At 35.0% G+C, this 22,862-nt stretch overlaps 1 protein-coding gene across 1 annotated transcript in view; it reads left to right on the top strand.

Annotated features, from left to right (window-relative positions):
- ABHD3 (abhydrolase domain containing 3, phospholipase) overlaps nucleotides 1-11,379 on the top strand; it is a 43,109-nt gene extending 31,730 nt beyond the window's left edge. Inside the window, exons 5-9 of the mRNA XM_054583438.1 lie at nucleotides 2,147-2,259; nucleotides 5,820-5,993; nucleotides 7,332-7,380; nucleotides 7,457-7,622; nucleotides 10,586-11,379. Of these exons, the coding sequence (XP_054439413.1) occupies nucleotides 2,147-2,259; nucleotides 5,820-5,993; nucleotides 7,332-7,380; nucleotides 7,457-7,622; nucleotides 10,586-10,764 (681 nt within the window). The 3' untranslated portion in view covers nucleotides 10,765-11,379. The remainder of the gene's footprint in view (nucleotides 1-2,146; nucleotides 2,260-5,819; nucleotides 5,994-7,331; nucleotides 7,381-7,456; nucleotides 7,623-10,585) is intronic.
- The last annotated feature ends 11,483 nt before the right edge of the window (nucleotides 11,380-22,862 follow it).

Raw genomic sequence — 22,862 nt, 5'->3', positions numbered from 1 at the left:
AAATGAATAACCACATTCAGGGTTGTGTGAATAATAACAGGAACTGAGCAGGAAATGGAAAGCCAGCAGCAGGAGGAAAGCGGGAGAGTGCCATCAGGGAAGCCAAGGCAGCAGTGGGCAGGGAGTGAATCGCGCTTTCAGGCTCTGGGTTTGCTGAGTTTCAGCGTTCTGGCAGCTTTGGTCAACATCAATGTTATCCATTTCAATCTCAATGTAATCTATTTGGAGAGAAACATTTAGGGAAAAATAGGTTCCTATATCTAAGGGTTCTAGATATTAATTTGATTACTAAATGCCTCATGAAATCCCAGTGCTTTATAAGAATGTTTATTTTTTACAAGCATATTAGCCAGGCTCTGCTGCTTTGTGACATTTGGCAAATTACTTAATCATGCTGAGCCTCAATTTTATCATGTGTAAATAATGGGTCAGGCGCTATTTATGGTCTTTCCTGGCACTAAGATTTTCTGATTCTAATAATTTTTCACAGACCATTTTTTCTTGTACCCTAACTCTGTGTGGTAGTGTGCGTGCGTGTGTGTGTGTGTACATACATACTTCACTTAAAACCTCCATAACAAGAGTACACTTTAGTGACTTGTTCATAAATAATTCAGAAATTTTAAAGCTATTCAGTGTGAAGAGATTCATGTGTAATAAAAATGCCAAGTAAGAATGATATTTTCACCTAAATTCTTGTGACGAATTCTGCAGTCACTATGAATGAGCATAGTAGTAGATATTGTTCTATTTAGACTTTACACTGAATTTGTGTCACTCAAATGCATTTAATCACAAGGTATTTTTAAAAGTATCTCAGCTTAGTCAGCTCTTCAGGTGTTATAGGAGACATTTAATCTCTTTAAACTCAGCTTCCTATTTATAAAATAAATGTGATAATAGGATCTCCCTTATGGTTTTGCAGACACAGATTTAGTTATTCAGTAAATGTTATCCATTGTAAATGCTGCCAGGTTAACACTTATCTTTTGGAGAGTTCCATATTTGCAGATCTTAAAGAGATGACAATAGGCAATAGGTAGTGTTTTAGTCTTGAGTTTAGTTGGAAGGATCACTGAAAACTGTAATTTTCTTAGACTACTCATTAGTGATTGAATGGTGGGTGATATACCTTCATATACAACATTGTGATCATGGTTTATTATAATCATGATTTACTGGAATACTATAATTGGGGCAGTGCAAATAACTGGTTTCAGTATTTTTATTAGAGTAATGCTACCAGAGTCCCTTTCTTATTATTAAATTTTATCTCACGTAAACTTTATTCGGACACACATTCACACATATTCTACAGACAAGATTGCCCTTTCCTCCGGTATCTCAAATAATGCAACTGTGAAGCTCTTCTGCTAGAAACAGAGCCATTATTGATAAAGTTCACATGGAAACCATTTGTTTAAATGCATTGTGTATTGAAGCACAATCAGCTTTATGTATTTTAACACTTTAAGTGTCTGTTTCATTGTGGTGCAGCTGGGGCTATATGTACATGTTATTGTAAAAGATTATATTTAATAGATCTGACTGGATATTTATTGCTTTATCTAAACTGAAGGCAGTGCCAGGAAACCACATTCCTTCATTGGTAGACAGCACTCATAATAGAAAAAACAGTTCTCCAGTTAGAAATGAGCCACAAATTATAATTTTTGTGGCATTGTTGGAAAGCTTTTTTTGCTTGCTTGCTTATTTGTTTTGTTCTTTTTTTTTTTTTTAAGAATAACTCTGTCAGGCATAAGGGGTTTTTTTTCTATTAAAAAAGTGTAATCCTCCACGTTTTCTTCCTAAATTGACTCTGTTCTTGTTTAGTCAGAGGCACATATGAATAAAGTACTGTGTATCTGTTTAATTCAAGGTAGTGTATTGGTCTTGCCCATTTCTGTCAAGCCTTCCTGGCACAATATAAGCCTTTTGGTTAGTGCCAACTTGACTAGCATTGATTTAAATAACATATATGCACTACAAGATAGGGAAATTATGAATTTTTATTATTCATATTATGTGTAAACAAAGGTTATTTCCCCATATTTATGACTTCTTTCTCTTTTTTGACATCTCTGCATTATACAAATTATGAATCTCACAATTTTGAATCTTGTGCTTTACCTGTCACTGCTTACAGACACCAAGAACTTACTGTTGTGCTAACACGGAAGATTTGGAGACAGTTATTCATCACGTACACAGTCTGTACCCTTCGGCTCCTTTCCTGGCAGCAGGGGTCTCAATGGGAGGGTAAGGTTTTTCCTTTCTAAAATATCTGAGGGAAGTGGCTTTACCTACTGACTGCTACACAGACATTTTAAAATAAATGTTTGATTATTTTTAATCATATTTTACCACATGAGATTGAATGAATGAAGGAATTAGTTCAAGTGAATTTTAATATTTTCCTTGACTTCTGGTTTCTGCAGTGAAAAGGATACAAGTATCTCCTTGGGGTATTTGGTGTTTTATGAACATGAAGGCTTGTCTGAACCCCATGAAGTTGATTTCCATTACTTGCTGGGTTCTATGTTAACTTTCAGATTCCCTGATGTACTCCCAGCTGGCCCTGTACCTGTGTCCTCCTGGACCACTCAGGAAGCTGAATTTGTAGCATGACTTTTATCATTCCAATCATAGAAGTAATCACTTACTGTTCTCTCCAACTGAAGAGGCCTTCAAAAACTTTTTTTTCTGGTGGTGGTTTTGTTTGTTTGCTTGGTTTGGTTTGGTTTGGTTTGGTTGTTGGGCAGACGGATCTATCTTGCAATGTTCTCCTAGAAACTGTGAAATTTTGTTAGCTCCCTAGTCCTGATATTTTAACCACATCAATATTATTGTAAGTTGTGCTGCCTGCAATTACATTGGGGCTTTTTTTTTTTTTGGAACTGTTATGCCATGTATATATTTAGGTTCATTTTTACTAATAGCATTTATATTGCTTGTTTTAGTGATGCTGAACTTAATAAAATCCAAAGTTTTTATTGTCTGGCATTTTAGATTCCCTATACCATTGTCCAAAACTATTCTTTAAAATCAACACATAAGATATAAAATATTTTTTCTAGATTTTATAATTGACTTGTCATTTCAATTTTCAGATAATCTTAAGAACATATTTATTTGAAAATGAACAGCTTTTTCAAATGATAGACTCTAAAAAATAGGGTTTGACCACCTTTTTAGATTCTGATAAACATAAACTAAGAAGAAAAGAATACGTTTCTTACATTAGCATGGAAGGTCTGACTTGACCTACTAAAGAAAGAAATCTGAATCAATTCAGAAAACCTAGGCAGAATCTCTGAATTGTGCTTAATGGACAGAATTTCACATTTGTTTCCTCTGTCCCATAGTGTGAACCTAAAAGGACAGGGTGCCAGCTGAACTTTTTTTCCTTAATCTTATAAAGTCTTGACTTTTTTAAGGCCAGATCTTACATAAACAGGCCCAGATTCTCTATTCAGAAACTCCTGGGAAATGGCTTATTCATGTCACATTGAAGCCTTAGTGCTTGACGGCAGAACTTGACCGTTAGCCTTTGCAGCTGGTTGAATATTAATGTCTTGTAAATTGTTCAAGGGAAGCACCCTTTCTAGTTGCCTAGCACTGTGACACCTTCCCAAGTCAGTTTACCACTTGGGAATGTGTTTCATACAGCGTGACACATTTTTTTCTTTTGGAGTGCAACAGACAAAAGCATCTGTCCAAAATCCTTATGCCCAGTGCCCGCACTCCCCAATCCCCAGACTGGGGTAAGCCCCAAGCCTGTGATGCCAGGAGTCAAGTAGGGCTTTGAACCAGAACTGAGTCTGGCCAAGGAGCCCATGCTGCTCCAGACAGATTCTAGTCTCTCAGTGAATTGGCAAATTAGCAGTAAGTAACTCTAAAACTCTTTAAAAAACAAGCATTCAATACTTGTCTCATACCTGAACAAAACGAATAATAATTCCTAAATATTATCAAATATTTAGTCAGCGTCACACTTCCCCAGTTGTCAGTTTGTTTGTTGGTGGGCCGATGTTTACAGTTTGAGTCAAGAGCCAGATAAAACCCAAACATTGGGATTGATATGCCTTTTAAATCTCTTAATCCATGGATTCTTCATCTTTCTCTCTCTCCCTCTCTGTAGTTTCGGGGCGGGGGGGGGGGGGGGGGTGGGGGGGTGGAAAAATGGAGTCCTTTTCTCTGTTGAAATAAAACGACACTTCCTGGGGTAACATCTTGATATTATTGTGCTCCTGAGTAATAACCAAGAAGTTCTCTAGCCACCTACTTGGATATAGCTACTCCTGGTCCTACTCATGATGGCTGTCCTCCCACCCCTTCCCATTTGCCCATTATATCAGCCTCCCAGAAATCTCTGACCTTCAGCCAAAGAATAGGCTACCAAAACTAGGACCACAGAATGAATCCTTTGCAGAAGTGTAAGCATTTAACACTTTAAATGGCTTAGTGAACCACATACTGTATACAGAGTCATTATTGTTTTCCAAAAAGAAGTCTCTCTCTCTCTCTCTTTTTTTTTTTAAAACCTCATCACATTCACTCAGTAAGCCACTTGGGTTGGAAAAAAATGAATGAGAATTTTTACCCATTTCTTGTATTTCAGAACCTAGGCAATTGGAGAAATAAAGAATGAAAAATACTAGAATGAGAAGCAGAATTCAGAACATCATCATTTCTCTTAGATAGCAATGTTAAACTTAGATTTCTGACATTGGTATTATATTAAACTTCATACTTGTCTCTTTAACCAAAATATTTTAGAATAGGGTAGAATCAGGAAAATGGACAGAACAAAGAGGAAGAGGCAAACTATGTGATAGGAGACAAGGGTCAATAAGAGGAAAGAGAAACCGCTCCGGGCCAATCGCTCTGCCTTAACTCAGAAAGTCTAACTCTGGATTAGGAAGCCCTTCAGAGACTTGCTATCTGGTACAAGTCTGCAGAGGCAACCAGAATGCCCACCCAGAATGACTCTTCAAAAGAGACCCAGACATCTGTAATAGTTTTAAAATCTTCCCAGGTGTTTCCAAATTGCAGCCACATTTGAATACTGCTCCTGCTGAGCACTTTCATCTATGCCAAAGGTTGAAAAACCAGCCTGCAGGCCAAATCTGACCAGCTGTCTGTTTTTATACAGTCCAAGAGCTAGTAATGGTTATTATATTTTTAAATAGTTGAAAAAAATCAAAAGAATAATATTTCATGACATGTGAAAACTATATGAAATTCAAATTTCAATGCAGGTATAACTTGTTTTATTGGATCATGGCCATGTATATTTATTTATGTATTGTCTATGGATGGCTGATTTTGGACTACAATTGCAGAGTTAAGTGGTCGCAACAGAGGTTATAGGCTCCTCCGCCCCAGCCCAAAGCATTTATTGTGTAGCCCTTTATAGAAAAAATTTGCCTGAAACACCCCTCACATACTAAATTAAACATTCAGTTGGAGGCTGGGGTGCAGGGATTTGCAAAATTTTAATAAGTCTCCAATATCATTTTGGAAAAAAACACTACTCTTACAGTGGAGTTCTCATGTTTTACTTTATAGAAGGATGTATATATAAGCAATCGCTGTATGCTTTGTCCCATTCACAATACAGTCAACTGCAAGAGAAACAAGTATATGACTTACTCTAAGAAGAGAATGAAGATACTTGAATGCTTTTCCAGGATAAAGTACTTTAAACATTGATTTATATTTTTCTTCTTCATAGTTTCTAAAGTCCATAGTTAGAAAATGGGATGTCTTGAGAGATACAACAAATTCATCACTGAATTTCCTGTTTCTCATTTTAGAATGCTGCTTCTAAATTACCTGGGTAAAATGGGACGAAAAACTCCTTTGAAGGCAGCTGCAACTTTTTCCGTTGGTTGGAATACTTTTGCTTGCTCAGAGTCATTGGAGAAACCACTGAACTGGCTGCTTTTTAATTATTATTTGACAACTTGCCTCCAGTCGTCAGTGAATAAGTGAGTCATTTCTAAAATCTGATATCTCCAAAATTTTTGGATTACAAGTCCCAATAATAAAAAAGTATTAAAGCATAACACTGTTAACATATGCTTATTTATGTACATTGCATGCATTATTTCTGCACCAAAATATGCTTTATATTAGAAATGTATACAAAAGTAAAAAGATTTTAAATATAAACTGAAAATATAGATAAAGGTTATAATGTTTTCTTTCAGTACCCCAATGGATTACCTGTACAACTCCTGGAGTATAGATCCCCACTTTGAAGATCATTGTTCAGTCGCTGTTCTAAATTATTCTTAAAGACTAAAAACATTAGTATCAAGTGGTTAAGTAACATTATGAGTTATTTCCCTAGACTTTCTACTTGTTGCTAATATTATCAGTACCTACTCTTCATCTGATATAAGTAAGTAATGTGTTTCAGTGCTGAATAATATGGTTCCTTAAGTATGTGCTTACAAGCATGGTATGTTTTAGAGGCTTAGAAGAATGCAGTTCACTTGGATATTCTCAGCACCCTCAGTTCTTAACATTATCAAAAGACCATCTTTGAATTAGTTTTTCCGGAACCATTTGTGTATTTTCTAACAGTTAAACAGTCTGGCAGCAAAAAACATAGATATGTTTATGTTTATTTTTTGATGACTGTCACCATGCATATTTAAGTGAGTTGATAAATTTAAATATAAACTCTAAGTAAAATCAGTTAATTTGTACATGACTTATTGAACCATAGTTACTCAAAAGTTGATACTAAGCATTGGATTAAATTTAACCTATTTGTTAAATTAGAGATGTTGATTATAAAATATTGCTACAATACTAAGAATCATCAATTACTGTTGATCGCTGGAATGGAAGACAGTAGCAAGAAAAATAAAGAGTGATTTAAGTTAAAATATGGGTTTTACAATAAAAATGACCAACATTTAAAAAATAAGTATATAAAAATATAAATTCTAATTTTCAGTATAGCAATTTTAAAAATAGTATCTTCAGGTAATTAATCCAACTGAAAGCTTCTGGTTTACCTAAGGCCTTTTTGGCCAAATTGGTGTATTAGCAGCAGTGTGTAGGTCTAATTTGTTATGAAACAACACTTACATTTATTATAGAACTGGTTCATTCTTTCTCACTTAAGAAAAAAATATTGTACTTTAAAAAATGTCTTTGGGACAAATATCAATGTGCTCCTGCTATGTCTGATTAAGTAATTAATTACTGAATACCAACTTGGTGCCCTGTGCTTGGCTTATTATTATATGTTTTAGGTATGTTTGAGATGAAAATGACCTTACTTTTTTACCTTTGAAATTCTTTTGTTCCAGGCACCGGCATATGTTTGTAAAACAGATTGACATGGATCACGTCATGAAGGTAGGAGAACTTTATGTAATACTTTTATTTTCTCTTTTGATCCCAAGAATAGTTATAATCTGTTTTTGTTTTTCAGGCTAAATCCATCAGAGAGTTTGATAAGCGATTCACTTCGGTCATGTTTGGATACCGAACAATCGATGATTATTATACCGATGCCAGCCCAAATCGCAGACTGAGATCAGTGGGGATTCCAGTGTTGTGTCTGAATTCAGTCGATGACGTTTTTTCACCCAGTCATGGTAAAATTAACATATTTATATTCTGAGATGAGTTAATTGTTTTAAAATATTGTTTTTAAATAAAATACAGTAATAATAAATAAAATGTCAGTCTTACAGTTTTCCCATGCATTAAACAAACAAACAAAAAAAGACACTCATAATTTAGTATCTAAATTTACCAAATTGCTTTAAATGTTGGCATAATAGGCTCTTATCTAGTCCACTGTGAGAACAAATTATAACTCTTAATATTTTGCTAGTTCTCATTTTTATAGCCTTTCCTTCTCACAAATATAATGTTCTTTGGACAATGTATATCATAGTATCTTTGCCTCAAAAGTACATTGTCATCACCTTCCTTTTCTTTCTGAAGTTCCTATACAGGAGCCTTTAGAACATTTCTCCCCTTTTAATCTGGAAGACAACTTGTGACTTTATAACAAGGTGTCTTTGGATATCTTAAAGAGTGTAGCCCATTCAGACTCTAAAGTCCTATGTGAAGAAAACAGTCTTTGTTTTCCCTCTGGATACTGTATAAACAAAAATTATGCCCAAATTTACTTCCTTGCTGTTAATTCAAGAAGTATGGAATTTGGTAACCAAGATATACATATGCATGTGTTCATACATTGAAGCAATATAAGATGATTAGAAGTAATCATACTATCTTAAGAATCAGTACACTTGACCTCTAATTTTTTTCCAATGAAATTTCACAAAGTTTTATATAAAACTTTTTCTCCCTATTTCCCCCAACTACTTCATTAAAAAAATTATTCTGACTGTAAACATAATATATGTGTATTGTCAAATTTTCAGAAAATCCCCCGAAGTATGTAAGAAAAAAATTCACCTATCATCTCTCTAGGGGATATAATTTTGTTGTGTGATTTATGATTAATCATAGATAACATTAGATAATTGGAACTTTTGGCCTTTGACTACAAATCAGAAAATGAAACTGTAAACTTTAATTTCAGTTGGATTACATGGTGATTGTTTAGCCTATCCACGGACTTAAGGAAGTCTAGTATTTCTCCATCTATTTTTATATTTCACTGACACTTCTACCAACAAAACTTTCCCAGCATTTAACCTGACCTGCTTGGTTGAAGTTTAAACTCATTATTTCCTATTCTTTCCCAAACCCTTAAAATAGTCTTGCAACATTGAAATAGTGGACAATTGTCTGCATTCTGAGAGGGAAGGCAGCCAGCATCTTTCACATGACTCAATGTTGACAGCCTTTTGTTCTCCTGATATGACTGTAACTTTCAATGTTAGAAATTCCAGAGAGTATTCAGAGTGTTCAATTGGGGCTCTTACTAATTCCATTACAGGCAAATGTAGCACTCTAAATCTAAGCCTTAATGTAAGGTGAAAAAGAAAAACAAAAACAGCATCAGTCATATCCCCTTCCCCTCCCATACCTGATACCAAGGTAGATGTTCATTTTTAGGTGTGGCTGGCTAAGGATGTGAGTTCAGGACCCCTTTAGACAAGAGCTTGACTTGTTGGGCCTTGATGTAGGGAGTATTATGAGGGGTCAAATTTAGAGCATCATCTAAACAGGCACAGCAGTAGCTCTGTCTTGGAAGCAGCTCAGTTCTCCTTACAGTGTGTCAGCTTCTTTTCCTTTATTAGAAAGGAGTGGGGTGGGGAGATCTGACCTATAATTAGCTCATTTACCTCTAAGACTCTGCCCAAGATACGAAACTAATTATTGCATCAACCATGTTATCTTATTTAAGGGGATAATATATAGCCTACCTGAAATCAAAATACTTTTCATGCCAGGTTGGGGTCCATTATAGATCTTAAAACATTTTCTCTAATTCATATCCTTCAAGTAAAGTTTTTACTCAGGGTAGATTTTGTAGAGCATATAAAAAGACTCTCATTACTGGTGAATTATTTAAATACAGCCACTATATTTTCAAAATAAAGTTTTTCTTTTTACTGGCTATAAAGAGATGTTCAGAGAAGGAATATAAAGAAAAAAATAATCTCCAATGGTTGTTTTTAATTTATTTTTTTTAAATCTATATGACTTTGGGTATGGTGGTTCCTTCTTATTATTTGTTTGTTTGTTTATTTATTTAATCCTCACCCAAGGCCATGCTTATTGATTTTACAGAGACGGGAAGGGAAGGAGAGAGAGAGGGAGGGAGAGAAACTTTGATGTGAGAAACATCAATTGGTTGTCCCAACTGGGGACCCAACCTGCAACCTAGGCATGTGCCCTGACCAGGAATAAAATCTGCAGCCTTTCACTTTATGGGATGATGCTCCAACCAACTGAGCCACACCGGCCAGGGCATCACCAATGTTTTTCTCCACCCAGAGATAGTCACCATGACCCCTTGGAGTAGTATTCTATTCCATTCTTTTTTTGCTATATAAAATATATATATGTTTTTACTCTATAAATCATATGTATAATTTTGAATCCTTGATACAGCCACTATTTGGTCCTAGGACTTTAACTTCACATAAAGTTAACCAAAGTCATACATAATAAATGTATAACTCTCACAAAAGTAATAAGCTTAGTTGTTTTTCTTTCCTGGTATAACTTCTAACTGGGAATCTTGTAGTGTATTATAAGTACCATTCCTTGAAATATCTCATTTTAATTTCTCATAACACAACTGGGACTATTCTTTTGTATTATGATTAAACACTTGGATTGATTCTCTCAGATATTTTGGTCCAGTACATAATCATAAACATGAACTATTATAAGAATATAGATGATTAATATAAATTAGTCAAACATTCTATTAGCCATAATCATTAGAAATATTTACTTGCCTAGTGGTGTTTTGTTTATAATGATTGGAAATGATTGTGACATATGCTCTTTCTTATTTCCTTATTATTTGAAAATTGGTAATAATTGTTTTTTTCTCTCTCTCTTTCTCTCTCTTACCCCTCCTTCACTGCCCACCTGTCCCCCCACCCCATCCCCCCCCCCCAAGCTATTCCAATAGAAACTGCTAAGCAAAATCCTAATGTAGCTTTGGTCCTTACTTCTTACGGAGGCCATATTGGTTTTCTGGAGGGTATCTGGCCAAGGCAGTCCACTTATATGGATCGAGTCTTCAAGCAGTTTGTGCAGGCCATGGTTGAGCACGGACATGAACTCTCTAACATGTAGTTCTTCAGGTGCGTTTTGTCTCAACCACCATGTAAAGCAGCTCTGCTTAGTGTGCACAAATCTTAACTAATATATATAAAGCAAATAAGCCAGCAGGTGGTGAAGAAATCCAGAATGACATGCAAAAACTACTTTTTGGGGAAACAAAACAACTTTGTAGCCAGAAATAAAATGTAGATTTAGATTGTAAGTTAAGTAGACTTTATTTTTACTATGCCTTACCAAGAATGACCTTAAATAAAGTAGTATAAACATGGAATTGCACTTAACCAAAACTATTGTGTAAAAATATTTTAATTCCTCAGGGTTTTAATTTAGGCTAGTATTTTTTTTTTTTAGATTACTCATTTTACATGATTTAATGGTACTTTAATAACTGTTAAGAGATTTTGGTTATTTGAATGTAAGTTATAAGTTGGCACATTCCTAAGGGTATTTATACCTAATGATGAAAATGTGAAAACTGAAATAAGATAAAATACAATATGTTAAATATTTTATGTATTCTACCTTTAAAGGTCAAATGCAAATATGTTAGACTGACTTCTATACATGCTCTTTTATTCTGATAATATTAAATAAAGACTGATTTATGTCTTATAGTTTACATGCTTATTTTTAAAATAGCATATATATGCATACATATATATTATATTGAAATAAATTCTACCACTTTAAATTGTTTCTTTGTGAGTTTTTGTCTACAAAAAAGGAATCCCTAGAAAGCATTTTATGATAAATTAATGAATTGCAATTAGTAAGAAATATTAAAATTGTTTTATTCACTGTTTCCAGAATGTTGGACTCACACCATGCATAGCAATTAAAAATACTTTCAGCTACAAGAAACCTAACAGTGAATTAAGAATAATGATATATTGATATAATTATCTTATATCACAAGAAGACTCCAAAGCCAAGGCTGGTGTAGGGGTTTACCAGTGTCATTTAAGACTCAGGCTCTTTCTGTTTCATCTCCATCCCTTAATAGGAGATACATCTGCCCTTTTGGGAAAGTGACAGCTTTTCCAGATTTGCCCTTATATCCTTTGGCCAGAACTGTGTCACATGGCCACCCTGGCTGAGTAAGGGGCTGGGAAATCAAGTATGTAAACTTTTCCAATTGTGGAGGCAGTCCAGGGAGAGGGGGTTAGCAATGCTTTTTGGGCTAGTCAGCCAATAGAAATATCTTTCACACTATTCAACATCTTTTCCCTCGTATTTTATTATTCCAATCTGTTTATAAAATATGTATATTTTTGCCCCAGGTATCACACACATTAAGAGAACCAGGTAGAAAAAAAACATAGTAACACAAAATTGTTTACTAAATATGCCACCAGTTAAAGAGTTTCTATTAGCATTCCTGATAGTGCTTGTAGACTCCCCTATGATTATGTCTGGGATGATAGCAGTGATAATACCAGTGATTCTTGGTCTGTTCCGTATATATTCTGATTCAGGAGTAAGAATCATTATCAGTTTGTATGGTTCAGGTGGGGCTGAATTTGCCTTTCAGAATCATCTTCTAGATTTTAAAGAAATTTTATCAGGAAAATTGTTTATCCACCGGTCACTGTCAGAACAAGGGAAGTACAGCCTCACCTCCCTCTACTGCAAAAATTAATTCTAGCTAGATTTTAGATAGGTTAAGAGATAAATAAATACTGTATAAGAAGTATTAGCTGAAAGGTTATTTTCATTATGGAAGATTATTTTTATAATTTTAGAGCAGAGAAGGCCTTCTTAAACAAAATATAAAAAATAAGAAACTATAAAGAAAAAAGTGGCAGATATGATTATATAAAGAAGAAAGTTTTCAGTTCTACAAAATCACAATAAACAAAATTAAATACAATTTGCTGAGAAAAATATTCGCAATATATAAAAGGCTAATGTTACAAAGAACACTCACAGACTGAAAGCCAGTAAATACAGAGTCTGGTACAAGTAATGCCCCTTTTTTATTACATAAAAATATTTTATTACAAAATCATAAGCATGTAATTCTGAAACATAACAATATCACACTCAAGCACATCGTACGACATTTTAGATGAAATGTTCAAATTGCTGTCCATCTCATGCGAGACATTCATGTACCCTACCGACCACATTCAATGGCATTACTTCTGCCAAACCTGTATATTTAAAAGTGTACAATTTCATAGTAATTTAGGAAATATAAAATTTAAAACCAAAAATTTTTGTGACTATGAAATTGCAAGTTTAATGACATGCGGGCTTGATTTTATAAAATGGTAATAGTGTAAGGAAATAGTTATTTAAATTGTTGGTGCAATTATTTTTTGGAAGGCAAAAATATTTCACAGTTTTAAAATACAGAGTAACCATCTCTGGCTGGTGTGCCTCAGTGGACTGAGTACTTGCCTGCGAACCGAAAGGTCCCTGGTTCGATTCCCAGTCAGGGCACATGCCTGGGCTGTGAGCCAGGTCATGAGTAGGAGGTATGTGAGAGGCAACCACACATTGATATTTCTCTCCTTCTCCTTCTCCTTCCCTTCCCCTCTCCCTAAAAATAAATAAACAAAATTAAAAAATAGAAAAAAATACAAGAGCAACTATATTTAGCAATCCCATTTTGGTCCTTTTTTAAAAAAATATTTTACTTGTCCTGGCTGGTGTGACTCAGTGGATTAAGTGCTGGCCTGCAAACTAAAAGGTCATCAGTTTGATTCTCAATCAAAGGTATTTGCCTGGGTTGCGGGCCAGGTCTCCAGCTGGGGGCAATTGATGTGTCTCTCAGACATTGATGTTTCTCTCCTCTTTCTTCCTCTCCCCACTCTCTAAAAAATGAATAAATAAATAAAATCTTTTTGAAAGTTTTAAAAAATAAAATAAAATGTTTTATTTATTTTTTAGAGAAGGGGGAGGGCAAAGGAGAGGGAGAGAAACATTGATGTATGAGAGAAACCTCGAACTGGCACCTTTCGGTCCGGTCTGCAGTCCAGTGCTGAATCCACTGAGCACACCGGCCAGCCTAGCAATCCCATTTTGAAGAATTTATGCTATAGAAAAGCTAGCAAGGGTTTATAAAGATAGAGACTCATTGTGGCCCTGGACATTTAGTATAAAAACTTATTTAGTAGGGGAATGGGTAGATTATGTGACATTCACATTATGTAGTCATCAAAAAGAATAAAGTAGCACTACACTGATTTATAAAGGTATTTCTGAAAAATTACTTAATGAAAATATTTACTGATTCATGTATATATGATCTCAGTATAAATAAAAATAAATTACAACTATACATACTTGTCATTTATGTGTGTTAATTATAATGAGGTGATATTTTCAAGTGATGATTATTTTATATGGAGGACAGACTGTTTTCCCCAGCTGCTTCTCCACACTGTAGTAAGCTCTAGGAAAGGAGGGCTATGTTTGAATTGTTTCTACATCGCAAGCACTTAGCATATCGCCTGGAACAGGGTAAGTCTTTAGTCCACATTAACTGAGTAATAGTAGTATACACAAGAAAATTCTACCTTGTAAGCCGGCTTCCTGTTTTGAAAAGTTAATTTTATGTGTATATCCTGGAGTTTTCTATCTCCTCATCTTTCTGTTTGTTATTGTCATCATTTATCATTTACCCAAAGCCTTCTTACAGAGCATTGTATTTCCAATAGGGATACAAATTAATAGAATGATTTTCTTCTTTTTCTTTCCTTCTTGACAGTTCCACATTTTTTGTAGATCTTGAACCCAGTTAATATACACACAAACACATACATACAAATTTTGTGCAACAATACTTACTCTCTTTTTATCCAATACACCATTGTATTTTGTAGCCCATCCTATTCTACTCTGTTGTATTTTATTCTTTTAGATATCCTGTTTTTTAAAAGGTTTTATTTATTTATTTTTATAGAGAGGGGAATGGAGGGAGAAAGAGAGGGAAAGAAGCATCAATGTGAGAGAAAGAAACATCATTCACTTGCCTCTTGCATGCTCCCAATGTGGGACCTGGCTCGCAAAATCTTGTTGATTATTAAATTTGAATAATTGGTATATAGGGGGTTCATCACATTATTTTCTACTTTTGTGCATAATTTTTTATTTTTAAAATATTCCTCTAAAAATTCACTTTTGAGATCCACTAATGAGTTGCAACCTGCAATCTGAAAAACATTGGAATTCTAGAAGTTAAAGAAAGAAGTCACTATTGTCAATGGCAGTTGTCACATTTGGTTGTAATAGTTTCTTTACTTGCCTGCTTTTCTCCAACAAACTGCAAGCGCAGTGAAGACAGGAAACATATCTTCATTGCTCTCCATTTTATCCAGAGACCAGGACAGTATCTGCCTCATCTTAGGTTTATTATTAATTAATAATGCTTAATAAGAGTTGAATCTTCCACCCCAACACTGAGAGAATGATAAAACTTACATACAAATTAGGAGCGGGGAGAGGTGGGATTTTTACAAGCTCTCTCCAGATCAGAACATTTGTTAGAGTAGCCTGTTTTCCCTGAAGACTTCTGAGTCAAATGGTAATTTATTAAATATCACAGTTACTCTGAACATAACAGCACTGGTCATAAGGCAAGCACTCAACTTTTTAGAATTTAATTTGATGTCAAGGAAGACAATTGGCAAGGTCAGCTGGTGAAGAATACTTAGGAAATGTGCTATTGTAACTCCAGTTCTTACTTGTAACGACTGCTTTGGCCCTAACTTTTTCTATTGTACAAGCCAGCCAAACTATTGGATACAACCTGGTGTTACTTCTACAATACAATGTTCACGTCAGCATTGAGACCTAGATCAGTAAAAAATTGCTGTCTGTAATTGATTTTATTCTTTTGCATTTAAATTTTATTGCTAAGCAAAGACATTTTTATATATTCATAGTCCTTGTGATGATAAAGGTGTTTCTACTTTTGTCATATGCATTATAAAACTGTAAGTTATTCAACAGTGCTCATTATTCCTATTCTCAATAGTGAAATTAAGAGATACTTTTCCTGGCTCTACCCTTCAACTACCTAAATGTGGGAATTACTTTGAACATAGTGAAAGGCAAGAATTTGACAAGAATAATTTACATCTCTGACTATCTCTTTTAAATAAAGATAATAACTTTGATTAACTAAGACTTCACTGTTAGTTAAGACCATGATACGATATTAAATTATTACATTACAATTGTGTATTTACACCTCTATAAAGGGTTATCTTCCCCCAGAGTTAGATACTGGTAACCAAATTTTGCAAGTACTACAATGATCACCTTTTCCATCTGTATTTCAAGTTTACTGTTGACCCTATTATCAAGGACTCAACATCAGCTGGATATGAATAGACAGGTTAGCAGTATAATAACAGATCTGAATGATCACAAAAGAGCATTATTTTGCTTTACCTGTCAATTTACTATTTGGTACCTGTAAATTTTAAGTACCCCATTTATCTCCTTTACCTTACCTATGGGCAGACACAAGCAGTTCATATTTTTTCTCTATTTTCCAAGCTCAAAATCAAACATGCATACTACTGAATTTTTTGACTCTGAATATAGTTTATTTCTCCTAAAGCCATATAGACAAGTTCCAGTATTGCCTTTGAAACCCCTAGGTTTTCTTACCTTTGAGAAATATAATGTAGAATAAACTATTATATATTAATATTTTCATGATATATTCTGAAATATGTTATAATTTATATCTCTTATTATATGTATATATAAAATGCCTAACATTCTCTATATTTCTAGATTTCTTAATAATCATCAATTGTAGTTCCTAGTACTTTAAAGATCATTTATTGAAAAAGAAATTTGGACTGGAATTCAGAGCACTTAAGTTTGATTCTGAGCTCTGCTATTAATCTACCATTTGACCTGAGACAAATCATTTATCCTTTCTAGGCTTCAGTTTCTTCAACTATAAAAGGCATATGGTAATATCAGTGTTACAGTGTTAGCATGAGGATTAAAGAGAAATACACATGTGAAAACGCTTTGTGAACAATAAAGTGCTATAGAAATGTAAAAAGTTACTATGAGAAGATTTCTACTTTTATAAACCAAATCAAAACCAAATGATGTTTTTACTACTAAAGTAGCTTTCTCTATCAAAAACACATTGGTTTCAGGGGAGGGAGAAAAAGTACATGTTAATCTATATGGTGACACTCACCTTGAACCCTTGGCCAAGTTGGTGCCTGCCAGGATTTGCCACCATAAAGTTACTAATTTTCCTTTTGTAATTACTTAAAGTTTGGGTGGGAGGGAGATACTTGGAAACTATGCAAATATCCCATATATTTCTTTTTAAACTTTGGCCTATTCATTGGTAGATGTTATTCTACCAATGTTGCAACAACATTGATGCAGTGATGCAAATACATCCAGTATTGCAGCAAATACTGTGGTCTTCTGATGGTTATCTTCTATTTCCCACATTCCCTCTATTTTTATAACTGGAATTCTTAAAGGAAGAGTTGTCACTTCTCTCCCTACCCATTTCTTTCTTTATTAATTTATTGATATATCAGCATACCAGCAATTTTCAACAAGTATGTCACAAGAATTTTTAAAACATGGAATACCTGACTATTTCAGTCAGGGATATGTACATCTTTTCCCTTAGATTGTCAAATAAAATAATAATAACAGCCAACAACAACAGTAGCTGTCTGATGTCAATGCCCTGTCTTGAACCATAAATATATAGGTCATATAGTAAAGTTGCATCTTATTGGTCACATTGCATAATAAGTTTGCATCTGATTTGTCAATTCCTGGTGCCAGAAATCCTTATATACAAATATAGGCATCTGAGTTTTTTAAAGAGTCACTTTTGAGCATAAAGGGTAGACAATTACTATTATTATTATTTTTCCAAAATCTGTCAAAATTATACCTATTTTTTGTCAGACTGGCAAAAAACATATTATTTGATGTATGCCCCAGTATTTTAGTAGTTAGTTTATGTATGCCATTGGATGCAAAAGGTTGAAAATCACTGGCATAGACTCATGAATTTTCTCTTGTCTTTGAGTTATTATTCAACACTATCATTATTTTGTTGTTGAAGTTGTTTCTTTTTTTTACTTGCTATTTTTTATTTCTTATACCAGCCAAAAAAAAAATTTTTTTTTAAGTATTTAGAAGCTCAAAATCTTCTTGATAAAAATATAATATACCTAGAAAAGAGATTGGTTTTGGAAGCAAAGCAATTCCAGTATTCCAAGTAGAAAAAAAATGTCCAAATTGTCCATTTCTTTTCATTTTAAATACTTTAAAGATTTTAGTTTTACACATTATCCACCGCAAATTCTATTTAAATCTGGTCTTTGAGACTGCGAACTCTGCCCTGAAATACAAATTTTTGCTCCGCTATTGACTAGTAGAATCAGACAAAAGTCAAAATAGGTTTTTATCAGAGGCTCAGCTCTCTCACTGATGGTGAAAGCAGAAATGGTAGATTCGTTCAAGATAACAATATAAAAGTCTGAGGCATATGAAATGCTTAGTTCTGGTGAAGATATGTTATGTAGCCTTGCGGAATGTCACTCAACATCTGAATGTCTTGGTTAATCAACAGAATAGGTCAACAGACAAGTTGTTTCAACTTGGGATTTCTCTCTGGTTGGTTTCTATGTCCCTTTGATATGCTCTACCCCTCCCCCAGGAAGCCCTCTGGCACCACTGTATTTTCCCTATTTCAGGCCTGGAATCAATTAGTTCTTTAAGGAGCCCTGGTTTTTTTAATTAAATAATGGCATTTAAAAACCAAAACCTGGCTACTACAAATGCTCATTGCTACTGGCATCCCACTACTTACTGCCCCTTGCAGTGGAGTTAGGAAAAAATTATATATATATATAATGCACAGACATCTGTATCTATCATCTATAAATAAACATGAGTCAATAATGACACCTCTGATTCCAATTTAGCAACACAAAATGAATTCTAACCTCCCCCCTTTCCTTATTTGTAACTTCTCCCAGTGAGAAACCTGGTTCTGATTATAATATATGTATGTATTTACTTATTGAACAACACAAATGAAAGTAGATTACAAATAAAGTAGTTTCAGGATTCCTAAACTACATCCCTGTGAAAAACAAATATTCTTACCACAGTATTATTTGTGTACTATTCTGTTAGTCTTTAGACTCACAATATTCAGTCAAAACAGTTTTTCAAAGTTACTCAACTCCTTTTTGTGTGGTTATATGACTCATCTGTATGTAATACAGTTTAGATTCACTTGTCACCATCTGCATTCCATCCTCCTCTCCACATCCTGGTGGATTTTTAAAATTTATATAAAGTTTACTCTTTGTCACAAACAGTTCTATAGGTTTTAATAAATGCATGGAGTTGTGTGTCTACTACCACAGTTTCATATGCAACCTTTTTATCACCTGCGTAATTACCCCATGATACTTACAGAAAACCTTTTCCTCCACCCCTACAAACCCTGGCAACCATGAATCTATTTTCCTCCCTAGAGTTTTGCTTTTCCAGAGTGTTATATAAATTAAATGATTCATTGTTTAAGCCTTTTGAGTCTGGCTTCTCTTAGCAAAATGCATTTAAAATTCATCTATATTCATATAATTCATATAAAATTCATGTGTTCCCTTAAAATTTATGTGTGTGTGTGTGTGTGTGTGTGTATTCAGTAGTTCATTCCTTTTTATTTCTGAGTAGTATTCCATTCTATGGACGTACCATACTTTGCTTATCCATTCACTGGTTGAAGGACATCTGTGTTATTTTTAATTCTTAGTAACTATGAATAAAGCCACTATAAACATTTGCATACAGGTTTTTGTGTAAACATAAGTTTTCATTTGTGTTGGGAAGATATCTAGGAGTGATATTGCTAGATAATATGGTAAATGTATGTTTTATTGTATGAGAAACTGACAAACTATTTTCTAAACTGTCCGTACCATGTGCATTCCCACCAAGAATTTATGAGGGTTCTAGTCACTGCATCTTCACAGCACTTGGTAGTCCCACTTTTTAAAAGAATTTAAGATAGTTAAAAAGGTAGATATTAAAACTAAATAAGTCAGCTCAAGATATTCTGACTACGTAGATATGTGAATTTTGCCATTACTTCAAGTGTATGAAAGTGTGAAAATACCTTTAAAATATCAGAAACTGAGGCATAAAAATGTAATGAGATAGTTAATTTAAGGTATTTTTATACTCTTATTTTCTTTTATATTCAAGCTGCTGGAAAGATAAATGATATCTTTATAATCACTATATTTTACCATGTAGAATGAACATGTTCCTGTGTACAATGCACACCCACCCATGTTTTTGGCCCAAACTTTCAGGAAAAAAATCTTTCATTTTAATGTTTTAATTCAATTTTTCTTTATTAATATTTAGAAATAAGGCCGATTACTGTATTCCAGGGTGTTATTTTGCATATGGATGTCATTATTGCTTTTGAGAGGTATACTTTTAATGCATAAGCATAAATAAAAGACTTTAAAACATTTATTGAGATATGGAATTAGTACTACCCATGTATAATGTGCATCTTTATTTTTCCCTCAAAAATTTGGGCAAAAAATTGTGCATTATACGTGGCAAAATATGGTAAATAATAGGCAAGTCACTCTATATAAAAAGATAAGAAAATTGAGTTAAATGTACAAATATCTGAAACATTCAGTAACAGCAGGAAGGCTAAATTTAAGCCCATTTTCTATTTTCCCTAATTTCTTACAACACCTATCACTGGACTTTGCCTACATAAGATAGGCAACATGTGACACTTTCTGGGGTAGAGGGGTGTGGGGGAGAACTTCCATAAATGTTATCCCTATGTTATCAGATAAAAGTGGAAATACCCAAACCACTAATAAAAGTGGTATACCACTCTCAACAACAGGTTAACATAAGGTATGCTGTTGGAAAGCAGGATACTGTTTACCCTTCTTGAAAGAAAAGCGACTGGGAGAGCACAGGGGGCTTCTGGGTTGCTGTTAATGATCTGTCTCTTGACCTGATTACATATGGTTCATATATGGTTTGTGTACTTTTCAGTATGTATGTTTACATCAAACTATATATAAATTCCTGACACTTAAGAATGGTAGGCTCTGTCCTAGCTGGCGTTGCTCAGTGAATTGAGTGCCAGCCTGAGAACCAAAGGGTCATCGATTCATTTCTCAGTGAGGGCACGGGCCTGGGTTGCAGGCCAGGTCCCAAGTTGGGGGTGTATGAGAGACAGCCACACATTGATGTTTCTCTCCCTCTCTCTCCCTTCCCTTCTCTCTAAAAATAAATAAATAAAATCTTTATAAAAATAGGAGAAAATTTTTTAAAAACTAAAGAAAAAAGAATGGTAGGCTCTTTCAGTCAAGATGGTGGAGTAGGCAGACATGGCTTATCTCCTTCCACAACCACATCAAAATTACGACTAAAACATATAACAACCATTACTCAGAACCATCAGAAATTGAGCTGAATGGAAATCTAATAACTATGGAATTAAAGAAACCACATCCATCCAGACTGTAAGGAGGGGTGCAGACGCAGAATGGGCAGGTCCCACATCCACATGTGGTGGATAAAAATTCAGGAGGTATGTCTTAGGAATGAAGAGTCCCAGACCCACATCCGACCCCCAAATCCAGGGTTCCAGCTCCAAGAATGTAAGTCCCCACAATTTCTGGCTGCAAAAACCAGTGGGGAGTGAGTTGGTGGAAGAAACTTCTGGATCCCCAAGCAGTTCCTCTTAAAGAACCCACACATGACATCTACTCATACTCACTCCCTCTGAGCTCTAGCACCAGGATATCAGCTTGAAAGGCACCAGTGGCATACAGGGAGAAACTGAAGTGTCTGGCATCAAAGCAAGTAGAGGCTGTTGTTTCTTTTCTGAACCCTGCTCCCATAGAGACAGCAAGCTGGTGCCATATATCTGAGACTCCATCAACCTGGCTAACACTGTTTGACCTGCCTTGGAGATCCCCAGAAACTCTCCCCCACCCAACTTACAGGCCCACCCAAGCTGCTTTTCCATATGAATGGCTGGTCTTGGCTCATGATGAACAACTTCCTAAGTCCTTTCAAACAAACAACAGCTGGCCTTAGTGAGCCCAGGCCCGACACTAGCAGCAGCCAGCCTAAGTTCACAGCTTGGCATCCCCTGGGAATCTCCAAGCCCAGCACAAGTAACAGTAATCTCAGATTGCTTTATAGCTCAGGAAAGGTGGCTCTGGAAAAAACACAGGTAAGTACTGACCTGGCCTGGCACCACCTGGGAAAGCCCAGAGCCTGCACTACTAGTGGCCAGCTACAGACCACATCAGAGCACCACCACTTTGCCCCTGCACAGCTGATCCTCCATGGAGAGTAGAGAATGGTGGTCAGTGGTGACAGCCAGTCCTTGCAACAGACTGGACTGGGTAAATCCCTACCATTGACCTGCAAACAGTAATCAAGGCTCAACTACAAGTGGAGGGTGTACTCAGCCTGCACGAAGGGCATACCTCAAGTACCCAGCTTGAGTGAGAGGGGTGGCTGTGGCACTGGACCCTACAGGACATCAACTACGTTAGACCACACTACCAAGAAATGGAGTCATGGCAGCTCTATCTAATACATAGAAACAAACACAGGGAGGCTACCAAAATGAGGAGACAAAGAAACGTCACCCAAATGAAAGAACAGATCAAAACTGCAGAAAAAGAGCTAAACGCAATGGAGAGAAGCAATCTATCATATGCAGAATTCAAAGCACTGGTTATAAGGATGTTCAAGGAACTTAGTGACTACCTCAACAGCATAAAAAAGATCCAGTCAGAAACGAAGTATACACTAATGAAATAAAGAACTATTTACAGGGAAAACAACAGTAGAGTGGATCAAGCCAAGATCAATGATTTGGAACATAAGGAAGAAAAAGAAAACCCAACCACACAGAAAAACAAGAAGAAAAAAGAATCCCCCCCCCCCAAAAAAAAATTAGGGTAGTATAAGCAGCCTCTGGGGCAACTTCAAGAAGTCCAACATTTGCATTGTAGGGGTGCGAGCAGAAGAAGAGAAAGAGCAAAAAATTGGACATCTATTTGAAAAAATAGTGA

The sequence above is a fragment of the Pteronotus mesoamericanus genome, unplaced genomic scaffold (genome assembly GCF_021234165.1).
Source record: "Pteronotus mesoamericanus isolate MK-2021 breed Mesoamerican mustached bat unplaced genomic scaffold, CSHL_Meso_final contig_74, whole genome shotgun sequence".
NCBI lineage: Eukaryota > Metazoa > Chordata > Mammalia > Chiroptera > Mormoopidae > Pteronotus > Pteronotus mesoamericanus.
The sequence above is the reverse complement of the archived record's forward strand: the minus strand, read 5'-3'. Positions and strand labels throughout refer to the sequence as shown.